Below are 13,261 nucleotides of genomic sequence, written 5' to 3' on the forward strand. Positions count from 1 at the left end.
CTTTACAGTTCCTTAGTTATCTAACAGCAAGCTACATCTTTGTGAAACAACAAAGGACAAAGCCATGGTACTGTAAAAGTGGAATTTTTTGTGTGAGATATTTTTTGCACTCAACCTAAATAGATACATTTTGGCTGTTTTTAAGTTCACAGAACCAAAATACCAAGTATAAATAGTATCAAGCAAAAATTTCTTGTGTTTTTACTTTTGTGGAAGTTTCATGTCGTGCCAAATGTGCAGAAATTTTCACTTTCACAGTAATAGTCATTTTGAGAAAAACCATCAAAGATTGTGCCACCATAACAGATGAAACAAACAACATTTGATCAGAAAAAAATTCCAAAATGATTCTCTTGTTTCTATGGGATCAGTAATTGCATAGGCCTAATCGATGTTGCGTACAAAATGTATATTAATAGGCAGTCTTTTTGGTTTACAATAGTAGGTGTCACAAAGAGGTATTCACTTCAATAAAGCAATTCAAAAACTTGGGTCTTTTGCTCTTGTGTGCGTGTATTTGCAAGTTCCAAAATTTAATACAAGAAAAGCAACAATTAGGCAAGCATGTGATGTAGAATTGGGGAAGTTTGCCTCACGCTTTGGCTCAAACAGGCTGTCCTAGGTGTTAATGTCTGCAAGCATTCTTTCATTTACCCCATCTCTCTCCTTCATTTCATCGCATTGACTGTATTTCATTTTTTTAAAATTATTATCATGCCTTCTTTACTTCAGGTAAATGTAACTTTGTAACAGTGATGATGCTATCATGATATACAATTTAGACATGTGAGTGCACCTTCATTGAAGATTACTTTTAAGTCGTATGTAAAACTACAATTTATACGCTGCAAGTTTATCAAAAGGATTATGACAGATTCAAAAGCCATTCATCAGAGGATCTTGAGTATTAGAAGGAGTAATGAATTGATTCTTGATTTGGCTGAAACAGAATCATGAGAACTCTCGTATGTCTTCCAAGAAAGTTTGAAGGAAGTATCTACACACAAGATGAATTTTCCAAGCAATACCTCAAGACCTGTATATTAAATCTCCTTGAAGGTGCCAATATTGATTGCTCAAAGTTCGAATGGTTGTAACTTTCAAACAGATTTTTTCTTTTGTTAAATACAAACATGTACAGTAGGCCTACATACAATGTACATATGAAGATGCTTTACAGATTGGTGGCTTTTGTATGATAGTATTTGTGAAAAAAAAAATGCATCGCTCCTTTAGGTATATCCAATGTCATTGCTGGGGTGACAAGGCCTCAAATTTGTGGTGAAAATGGCACTTTTGGATTAATTGTCAATTAAAGGTCTAGTCATGTCCTGTCCAAATCCTACAGATTGTAGCTGTCTCACAACAAAAATGAAGCCACCTACCTCAGCATGTCAAAGGAAGGGCTCCCCTCATATATTCGCAGGGGATCACATATGCAGCCTGAACATGATCATGTGCATTCAATCATTATTATCCCCCTTTGGTTAGGGGTAAATATTTGCCTATAAAATCGATATTATGTACAATTTCATGTACAGGTATTGTCAAGATGAGTGCTGTGGGGGGACTGGTGTGACTGTGAGCAACTCGCCATTATTTTGATACATTACAATTTGCATTGTGATATATGACTCACGGTTATGTTGTATTTAGTCTACTGCTGGCTTCTCGAGCCTGCCTTATGCTGTTCTTTCTTCCGTCTAATAGACAGTGATTGAAACAGGATGGGCCGTGTACGTTTTCTTGATGCCATGTTTCCCTGCACACCCATGGGGAGTAAGTGACTTTGGGGGAGAATTGCCAAATTTGTGACATGTCATGGACAATCTACAACTGTACCAGATAAGGATGCAGGTCTGTGAATGACATACTAGTAGATCTTCTGTTATCTGAATGAAATTGACCCTCACTGACTAATTACTAGTTCTGTGCAAAGGTTCTACATTAATCAATTGTATGTTAATTCATTCGACTTCCAGTTTAAAACTTTTTGATGTTTCTGTCTAAGATTTGTAACCCAGTAAAATATTTAGTTTGATGAGTGTGGGAAATTTGTAAAGTAGCGATAAACTTTTGATGAATATTGTGTTTGAGGTATGACATGTTCTCATAGATGATACTTTTTGAGGTACAGTGTACTAGTACAATGTAGTATATTTTGAGAACTAACTGCCGAAATTGAAAGTGTTGAATTTAGCATTCCCCAGGAGATTGACATTTTCATCAAGACATGATACTTTCAATTTGCTGCATCCAAAGTGTGTCCGAGTGTTTGTTTAGTTACATCCTTTTAATCATTATCACCATTATCACTGATAGCAGATCTATATCCAGCCTAAGTTAGACATGGTACTATACATTTGATGTCAAACCATGGGTTGTATGGACAAGTTATGGACAAGAAAGCTCTAAGTTGAAAAACAAACAAAACAAACCAAAACCTAGTGTAACTTGAAGTACAGGTTCATGTAATTAGATGTGTGCATTGCTCCACACTCTGTAATCACACATCAAGTCACTCAAGTGACTTGATCCCAAGGTGGAGACTACTGCCTGTTTTGCATGCAGAATTACATAAAATCAGACAAGTAGGCCTACAATATCTCAACACTTTATTTGATTAAAAAAAAAAAAGAAATTGTGCAATTTCACACTCCACATAAGAATAATGACATATGAGTCACTATTGTATGTGAACATCATGTGAATGATATCTCGCAGTAATGTACTTCCCCAAACTTTGGCTTCCTTTTGTTTGTTTGTTTTTTTTCTTCTATATTTTCAAAGAGAAGGGTATTACTATTATTTTTATGGTTGCTGACATTTTGATACTCTTGTGGCCTACTTTTCCTTTCTGTCAACTTACCTACAAGTTTCTTAGTTTGTTTGGGACATTTTATCCTATTCAGTCTCAGTTCCTACCTGGTATTGTACTCATTAGATTATGAACACCAAGTATCAGCAAACTTGGGTGCTGACAGGGAGGGATATTTGGTGGTTAGCTTCTATTTTTAGGGAGTGAAGAAATGTGACCTTTTAAAGCTTCTGGCAGAGTTTCTATGCTGCAGCTCTAATTGAGTTTCACAGAGGCCATAAACTTAAAGGGAAAGTTGCGGCGAGAAAATTCATTACCTGGAATACGGGTAGAATAGGAACAACAAATCTCTCAAGATTGAATCAAAACAATGTATCCATTCTTGGATTGATGTGGTTTGGCATTTGTTGTTCATGAATGACCAATGCAAGGATGCATGAATCCAAATGAAGCCATGAAGCCAGTCAAGTGTGATTTTGTTGATTGATGCAAATTGAAGCAGTGTTTGTAGTAAAAACATTGTGACAGCAAGACTCACTCAAAGAGTGGGGTGTCTGTCACTTTGATGAAGCATTTAAATACAAAGCGTATCCCTATATGCAAAGCAACATCAAAATGCAAATGGGGTTTTCGATTGAACACTTGAGGTATACTTGGGTGTGTACTTTGTCCCATTTCATCCTCCACTCACAATCCTTGTCCAAAGATATTGCACTGTTAATTACAAGCCATGCCTGGCAGTATCACTTAACCTGTTGTCTATGCAAACCTGATGGGTCTTCATTAAGATCTATGGGGATATCGGAATCTGGGAAGCAGTGAGTTTAAAACCCAAAGTCGTACTCTATATTGAGGAGGGCTCAGACCACGTACCTGTGGAAGAGAGGAGGTGCTCTTTAATGTTAAAGAAGCGTGGCATGTCCAATTGGGTGTGTCAACTTGGGTTGGGGGCAGTGGCAAAGAAGAGTGAAGGGGACGGGGTAGGAGTAGTTGCTGAACTGTTGACCCAAAATGATTTTAACAATGGCATCATTGACTAATTTGATCTAAATGGTTTCAAGTTATTTGTACCACTGTTTCTTCAAGTGTGGAAAGCTTCAAAATTCCCTGAATTTATGAGTTTATGTCCAAGCGTGATGGTATCTCTGCTGTTGTTCATTCGACTGACGTCTTTGTATCCATCGTAGGAATCACGTGGAACATGGAGTTTCATTATTTTTTAAACACACTGAAGACTTCCATGCCATGGATCATTATTCTCTGCTTTAACAAAAGTTTATATCGATCCTTGAAGGATATTCAACTATTTTTTTTTTTTACGTGGACTCAGTGCACTACCATGATTCATATTGGCTTTTGAATGGCATAGAACGATGTGTTAATAATGTATTACTTTTATTCAGACTCAAAGAAAATTATTCAGAGTTGAAGTATTAAATTGTGAAAGGATATCACAGTACGCAGACAGTCGTGCCGTTCTCGTTGCAAAACTTTCGAAATTAGGTGTGCGATCAGGGTCGCATCTTTTTAATTCAGTGTTCTAATTGTAAAAAAAAAAAAAAAAACTAGAGATTGTAATTTGTCATCACTGACAAATTAAGGTGATCCGATTTTTTTTTATCAATGATTCGAGTCCTGATCGCAATAGGCATGACCATACAAGTTTCATCTGTGTTTAGAGACATTGGCCGTGTTATGTTTGCATTGTCATTTAGCAAAGGGAGTCATATCTGCCATGTTTGGTACCAAATTTTGTACACATTATAACGAAGAGACAGCAACAAGAACATATGACCTTTGACCCACCTTTGCACTCCCAAGATTGCATCTGATGAAATAGTAGTTATTTTGTGAAATGATTCTCGCGACATCGTCTATACGTGTGCAAAATGTGGGAAAGATAGGACAGGTATTCACCAAGATAGAAGATGAAACATTAATGACCTTTGACCCTAATTTACATACCCAAGATGTTGTCCGATCTAGTAGTTGTTATTTTATGCAATAATGTACGTGGCATGAACTAAACATGTGCAAAATATGGGGGTGATAGGGCGTGTTTTTCTTGAGTTATTGCAAAGAAAGTTGCAGAAAGAAAGAAATATCTCAATACATAGAAGATAAGCTTTGATTTCAACCAAGTCTTTTATCGTGATCCCGACTTCGTATGAAAAAACGAAGGGCAATTGAACGATAGCGCAAAGTCTCAGCTACAACATATTAAAATCTGGGAGAAATTCACCGAAGGGTAAGTGAGCTAGTGCTCGATAAAGACAATCATGTCAATTTTCACATTTAAAAAAAATTCCCTCCCATAGAGATAACACGTCATAACGGAGATACAAAAAGAAGTACATATGACCTTTGACCTCAATTTGCACAGACAAGATGGCATCTGAGTAAAAAGTAATTATTTTGTGAAATGATCCTTGTAACATGGTCTTTTCGTGTGCAAAATATGGGAAGAGTAGGACATGTATTCACTAAGATACAGGATGAAACACTTATGACCTTTGACCCTAATTTACATACCCAAGATGGCGTCTGATCAAGTAGTTGTTATTTTATGAAATAATTTACGTGACATGAACTAAACATGTGCAAAATATGAAAGTGATAGCGGCCGTTTTTCTTGAGTTATTGCAAAGAAAGTTCAAGAAAGAAAGAAATATCTTAATACATCGAAGATAAGCTTGAATTTCAACCAAAATTTTTGACATGATCCCGACATCGTATGAAAAAACGAAGGGCACACTTACGGTAGCGTAAAGTCTCAGCTACAACATAGTAAAATCTGGGAGAAATTTACCGAAGGGTAAGTGAGCTAGTGCTCGATAAAGATAATCATGTCAATTTTCATTTCCAGAAAAACTGCACTCCCATAGAGATAACACGTAAACTGGTCAAATTTGACAAGATTACTTTCAATCCATTTATACGAGGTGATACTGTTATCTAATCAAAATTTTGTTATTTTTTGTTTGATAGAACATTAAATAAGCTACAACATACTGAAATCTGGGTGAAAATTGACAAAGGACTAGTGAGATACGCTCGAATAAACTTGAAATTTGATGACGTCATTTTGAAAATTTACTTTTTTTACTTTATTAAGAAATTTGATATCTTTTAATCATTTTGTCAGCATTGCCACCCCATGAAATGACATGTACAACTCATCAGCTTTCAAAATATGTAAAGAAAATGGGGGTCACCGTCCATCCTGACGAGTAAAATCGGATTTAAACTTGGCGGTTTTTTGGCATAGTTGCACTGTATATCGCCATTGACGCGCGCGCGGAATTTCAACTTTTACGGGCCCGTATGACGTCATATTGAGTCGGATTGACTTGAAACTTGGTATAAATATTTCTTGACATTACAGACATCCGATCAAAGTGAAAAAACTGGAAATTTAAATGGCATATGAGCTGTGCGTGCGTATATGCGCGCGCGCGTACGCGTCCGTCCAATTTTTTCAATTTTTCAAAAAATGCTCCAATTGGTCTGAAACGTGTGCAAAAAAATTTTGAGCTCGATTTGAGCATACAAATATTTCAACGCGCGCGTACGCGCACGTTTTAAAGTAGAGATGAATTTTGAGAAAATCACTAGAATGAGCTTGACTTGAAATACATGTGACGTAAATTTCATTGAAAAATTCCATTCCATTAATGAGATATGATTGAGAATGTGTTTTGATATAATGACGTCATAGTGACGTCACGGTCGACTGATCACTTTGATTTTTGTTCGATTGTCGTCTTTTTGACACGATACATAAATGGTATAAGTTTGACATTCATTGACAATGCACTTTCTGAGCTAACCTCTACACAACTTTTGGGGAGAAATAAAGAAAAAAAAGAAAGAATCAGTACAGATACAGAAGGTGATCCGAGAGGATACTCGGATCACCTAAAAAAATTTGGTCATGATTATTTGCCACGAGCTGACCGGTGCATGTTATGAATGGTGTGTTTACTATTCTACAGCTTAAGGCCAATTCAGTGTACCATGGCACACCACAGCATGGTAAAAATAGCAAGGAGCAACAAGTGCAGTGCATTGTAGGATATAAAATCTTTTTTTTTTTTAAAATTTACTGTTGTCACTTCACACCTTCACATCTTTTTGCAAAAATCAAACCAATTTGTGCGATTTAGATAACTACCTAAATTGTGCAAACAAGAAATAATATGTGTTATTCATATTCTCACTGTAAAAATTTTAAAATTTGCATCGCGATCCACATTGCAACCCGAAAAAACACATTATTGTGAGTGCAATAAGAATGGCTTTTATGTGGGCTTTTGTTTTAGAGTACCATAAGGTTCATTTACATTGGCAATCACCCAAATGTTGAAGCAAGTGGATTTGTTATCTGCTGTCTACACTTACGGAAATCCTTTATGAAAAAAAAAAATGTATGGCTTAAACTCGCAATCAAAACTTTTGGCTTTTGTGGTTAGTAGTGCACTTGCATTGTTCCTTATGTTGCAGTGTATTGAATTTATGTATAGGCATAGAATGTAGTCAAAAGTTGCCATTCACCTAAGCTCTCATAAATTCTCCTGGTACATTATTATTGTCATAATTTCAAACTTGATAACATGGCAGTGATTTTTTTTTCTTTTTCACAAGAACTGTCATATTGGCTGTGATTGAATAGTGACAAGTAATAGGAGTCCTTCTGTTGCAGTCTATGCAACCTGTGAAACTGAGAGCAAAACATGTCTCGGCAATTGCCTTTATTGGCAAAATTTACAGTGACATCCCCAATCAGTTGTGGTTAATTGTTAAAAAAAGCTCAACTGTTCACTATTTTTCATTTACTTTATTTTAGGGCATGTCTTTGTAGTCTCAAGCATTGTAAATCCACTATGAATACCATGAATATCATTTCATGCTTCATATTCAGTTGTTTCTGTTCTGAAAGATGCTACACAGTAGGTAACATCCATTTATAAAGGACCTGTACATTGTCAAAGCATACATGAGGGTCCCAGAAAGATCTCAAAAAATTCCTAAGTACAATGTTTTCAAGAGTAGTATAGCCAAAGAGATACCTGTAATTTGGATTTGATTCATAAAATTTATTTTAATCTTGTCTTTGATCTGCAGGGTTCCATTCAGAGAATGCAGGCAAGAACTGGTTGAGGCTTACTGTGCCTACCACTACAACACCAGCGGTGGATGCGTACCCCCTGCTTTTGTGGAGAGTTCAGTGGTGAGATCAGTTTTGCTGTCTTCCAACCCTTTGGAATTCCATGGACCACCAAATGTTTACAATAATTCTGAGATTTATTAGATATATTGTATGCCACTTTCTATGCTGACAGAGTCACTTTTATGCTGTGACCTTAACTTTCTGTTTCTTACAAATTTGTTCTCTATGGTGTTTTGATGGTTTTCCTTTCTGTATAGCATTGGCATGCATCTGCTTTGTTTTCTACTAAATGTAAACAACTATGTTACAGGTTTTTCATGTGACAAAAGCAGATTTTTGACGATATGGCGCTTGGAACACAATCTCCTGGTAGTTTTTCGTACATGTACTTGTAACTGCAGTGTTGTACAAAGCAGTACAGATCTTGCTGAGAGTTGTGTTCAACAATTCTCTCGTCTCTTTTTTTTTTCCTCCTAGCTGATGACATCTACATATGTAGATGAGTAGGAGACATGAAGTTTTCTCAAACATTGCATATTTTAGATATACTATGCATATTCTAGGCATTATAAATCAAGCCAGGGTTTGATTAGGTGCTGTGAGTTAGCACTGTTGTCTTTAGTTTCATATATCCTTTTCATTTTGTGATAGTTCAGATAAAGTTGTGCAAAAACTCAGCAGAATTCACATTCCAAAGTCCCATCCAGGGAAGGAGTTTATTTTCATGCAGTGAGCAAAATCCAAACAAATGTAATCATAATTGCAGATTCTGCATTAAATAGCAACAAATTATTGACTCATATAATGAACATCAAAACTATTTGGTTGTATAATCATACTGAATAAAGAATGAATTCTTAATTCTTGGTGAAGAGGAAAAGAGAGATAGAACTCGCAGGCCAGTTTATGAGTGATGTGGCCCTGTTATTTGTTTGTGCACTGACAAAAGTATGATGGCATTGCTTCCTATTCACAAGATTTTTGTCTTTGGATGTGCTGTAGTCAACCTATTTTGTCCTGCAGGTCTGTAGTATGGTGTAGTGTGGTGTCGTTTAAGATCTTCATGGCCATCATTCTTGCCTGTTTTCTTCTTCTCCAGGGTGGTAAACCTCCAAAGCCAGGTGAGATCCACTTCAGTTTCAAAGCAATGCCCAGGCCAGGACCACGCACGGACAACACAGAGCATGAAAAAAGTAAGAAACACCACGGTGGTCCCGTTAATCTCTCACAGGAGAGGCTAGATGTACTCCAAGATCCAAATTTAGCCCATTTGAGATGTTTTCTATAGAAAGAACAAAAAGAATTGTTTTGCTTCTCTTTGTACTCAGGCAGAAAGACCAGTGGAAGTGTGCTTGTTCTTAAAAAAAAAAAAACACTCTGTCCCTTGGATTAGACATGAAATGGAGGTCCTGTGTGTGAGAGTCACAACTCATACACGTAAAAAACAAATCCTGCTTCATTCATTCATCGCAAGGAACAGGATGCATAACCCAGCGAAGTGGTCCCACCTCACATCCAAGTGGACCCCATTGAAAACCAGCGAGTGCAGCTGAATGTGAGCTATGAGGTTGTCTTCTTAGCTGGAAAAATTAAACGAAACATAACAGAAGAAGTTCTTTTAAAGTTTTGCAGGTATGTAGTGTCTAACATTTCCAGGACATTACTGAAAGTAGCTATCAGTAGTGTAAACTTTGTGCTTGCTTGCATGTGGGAGTGGGAGAGTCATTCAAACAAAAATGGGAATGCATGTTAATATTTAGGACCTACATTGGCAACCCCCCGAATCCCCCATTAAAAAAAGTCCCATAAAAATCCCATTAAATAGCGCGATCAGCATCGCGATTTAAATCCCAAGAAATCTTGCCCTTTATTCAGAATTATTGCGATAATTCGCTCAACCACCAGTATATGACTACTGGAGCAAAAAATCTCAAGTTTTGTTTCATTCTGACATTGGAATCACGCATGATTGATCAGGGCACGAACACAACGGCAGAGGTATCCACTTTGGTTGATTTCGGGCATGTGCAGTTTGGTCGGAAAGTTCAATCAGTAATTAGCAGAATATGTTTGTCATCCGAATTGTTGTAGAAAATCTCAGTATTTGAATTGCTCTTGTTATCCCGCTATTTTGTCGGTGTGAATGTGGCTAATATCACCCCGGAGAGTGAAGTTGGAAACTCACAATGCAAGTTGCCAATGGCTGCATTTATCTAAAAATTTTCTGAGGCAGAATCACGAATCCAAACACGTTTGAGGCATTTTCAGGGGTTAGATAAATGGAACTGCGTTTTCAATCGCGTTTAGACACAGCCTTTTGAAGCGCCTTTCAAAGGGCATTTTGAAACGCATTTATATCTCAACGTCAAAGCCCGGCTGTTTCTGGTTGTGCTCTCTACCTATTATTTGTTTGTGACTGATGAGGCATGTTTGCTGGTACGCAGTTGACCTTTACTTCTTGGGTCAAACGGTGCAAAGTAGCTGCGCGGTGACAACACTCGAATCACGATTGTACGATGGTTAGATAAACGCGGCACCCCCAGAATAGCGTTTCAAACCACATTTGCAAACACCATTCCAAATGCGTTTCGAAATGTGATTCTCTCTCTCAAGTTAGACAAACGCAGCGAAAGACTAGTGAAGTATAGAACATGACCTTGTCGGCAGGATGTAAAGGAGCTACAATGCCCCTCTTAGCCAGCCCCAACACTTGAAGTGTGATCTACCAGTACTCTCTCATAAAGTGTGAAAGGGAAAGCCCCATATTTGTATTGAAATCTGAAATGGAAGTGGCTGCATACCACTTCAGAACAACTTGATAACTTTTGGCAAATCTGATGCGGTCTTAGTCTCACAAAAGGAAAAAAAAATCTTTCATGTACATTTGACTGCTGAAAGAGCAGTGTTTTATTTTTGTTTTAAAATGCTGACATGTTTTACATTACTTTTCTGTCTGTTGTGTGAAATATACCAATCATTAGACTGGATTTTTTTATATCTGTTTGTCCATTATTTGACATGGAAATATTAGTTCCCTTCAGTAAATGCAATAACAAAAAGAAAATTATAAAAAATATATCAATCTTTGCCCATTTTATGTATTAGACTTAAGATTGATGCAAGAGTGACCCAGAAAAACTTTAGCAGGTTGGGAGTCAAGTCTTTAAACTTTTGCTGTTTTTCAATACCTCGCGAAGGTATGAATGTGGAGTCATGAAACTTGATATATTGCTGTAGTAGGCAATATTACAGAGCTAGTTAATGTACAATGTATGTTTCATTCCCAAAATTGTGGAGAGAGAATTATAAAGCATACCGGTAAACAAGAATGATTCGATTGCACTTTCTGGTCAATAAAGCCACTGATCTAAGACAAATTTCATGAAAATTTAGGCATTGTTGATTTTAATCTCAGTGGTCTGTCAGGATTTTAGAAAAACTCTGATAAACAGGCAGGGGCCAGTAGCGAAGTTCAACTTTTGAATTTTAATAGTTTGTGTAATATTTTTAAAAATACAAGACACAACCATGTCACACATGTTGTACAATGCATGTATGTATTGTAGGCTGTGGCATGACTTACTGTAGTTGTAAACAGATTTAAAATAAACAGGGCATTCTCAGCTGTGCTAAAATTGGGAACTGTCATGAAGTTGCCTTCTTAAATGCTTGGCCAATTACATTTGATAAAAACTCTTACTTTTTAGGCCTACATAAAGAAAAGAATGTCATTTGTAGAGGAAGACAAATTGAAGAAAATTCACACGTCTCAAAAATAGTTGTTGTTGTTGTTGTTTTTTTTTTTGGGGGGGGTGGTGATTTGTTGTCTCCTAATTTTCTTTTAATTTTGTTATCATCTATTGAAAGGCAGTTCATTTGTGAGCAAATTTGCAAAACTTTCCACCTTACAAAATATTTATCTTATGGTGAGTAGGATGTGCCCAATCTGGTATGCAGAACTTTCCATCTAATCATGTTAAAAGTATGTATGTGCATGGCTTTTCTGTCCACATTAATACAGGTACTATGCATAATGTGTTTTTGTTGTATTATTCATCCCATAGTGATTATTTCGCTGTGTTAAGCAGTTGTTAATGTTGATCATGGTATCAATTCGTAGAGTGTATATTTGGCTTGAAGTGAGCACTTTTTGAGCATCGGTCAAGGCTACCTAGGTTTGTGCTTTTTTTTTTCAAATTTTTTATAATGCAGACTTTTTGACATTTAGTTCTCATCTGGGAGGACAGATGGATTTATAGTGCAGGTTCTTGCCTTTTGTGCTTTCTTCAGTATTAGTGCATGTTGGGAATTGGTAATACACTCTTGTTTATTTGTGGTTATTCAGTTCTCACATTTTTTGTTTTTTATTGGACAGGCATGACAATAATGATTGATTTTATAGGCGTCTTGAATGCCTGCAGCTTGAACAGCACAGGTGTGGACATGGTATTGAAATCTTAAAAGCCTCAAATACACCGTCCAGTATGCTTATTCATTAGCCTTTTCTGAAGAAAGGCATTAGAATTAAAGTAGATCCAGCTGTGTTGTATTAAGCCCAATGATAGTTCAGGAAAATTATCAGGAAAGCAAATTTTTATATGAATAGAGCACTCAAGGAGAAAAAAAAAATATTTGCAAATGATGCAAAATGTGCAACATTCCAAGCCAAAACACTGACTCATGGACTGAAACAAAAATCTTAAACATAAGTTAGCAATTTTATCATTAACAGTATTACTGATTATCAAATGAATTTACAGAGAAGCAGAGGTCCGTTTATGAAGACACTCTTTCAAGTATACTTGTTTGGTTTATAGGCTCTTCTGTTTCACACAAGGTTTTTTACAATGTTAATGACAGATCAATGCGGTTTATTGTCGAGCCCATGCTACAAAAACTTGAATAACTCTCTACTGAGGACTTCAATTTCAATCAGACTTGGAGGGAAGAGTGGTAATTAAATACAAAGATAAGTTTTTATGGCTCATTTCAATTATGGATCATAACTTTTGATCCATATGTCCGTTTGTGACCAAACTTGGATGGTAAACGTCCCTTAGGGAGTTGAAGGTCACCACAATGTCAAAGGCCATAGGCAGGGTCAATGAACTTACGGAGTTAGAAAAACATTAATTTCTTTTACGCAAATGGGCGAGAAACATTTTGGCACTTGCCTTGTTTTTTGTCAAACTTGAAAAAACATGATTGTCATCAGACAATTTGCAAGTGTATTTGATATATAGGTAGGCTTATATATATGCCAAATATACAAA

The 13,261-nt window shown here is 36.5% G+C and overlaps 1 protein-coding gene across 1 annotated transcript in view; it reads left to right on the forward strand.

Annotated features, from left to right (window-relative positions):
* LOC139738724 (uncharacterized) overlaps positions 1–13,261 on the forward strand; it is a 133,746-nt gene that overhangs the window by 11,742 nt on the left and 108,743 nt on the right. Inside the window, exons 3-4 of the mRNA XM_071649361.1 lie at positions 7,943–8,048; positions 9,088–9,181. Of these exons, the coding sequence (XP_071505462.1) occupies positions 7,943–8,048; positions 9,088–9,181 (200 nt within the window). The remainder of the gene's footprint in view (positions 1–7,942; positions 8,049–9,087; positions 9,182–13,261) is intronic.

Source organism: Diadema antillarum, unplaced genomic scaffold, assembly GCF_040938485.1.
Source record: "Diadema antillarum isolate AM-2024a unplaced genomic scaffold, OU_Dant_1.0 seq00000766_RagTag, whole genome shotgun sequence".
NCBI lineage: Eukaryota > Metazoa > Echinodermata > Echinoidea > Diadematoida > Diadematidae > Diadema > Diadema antillarum.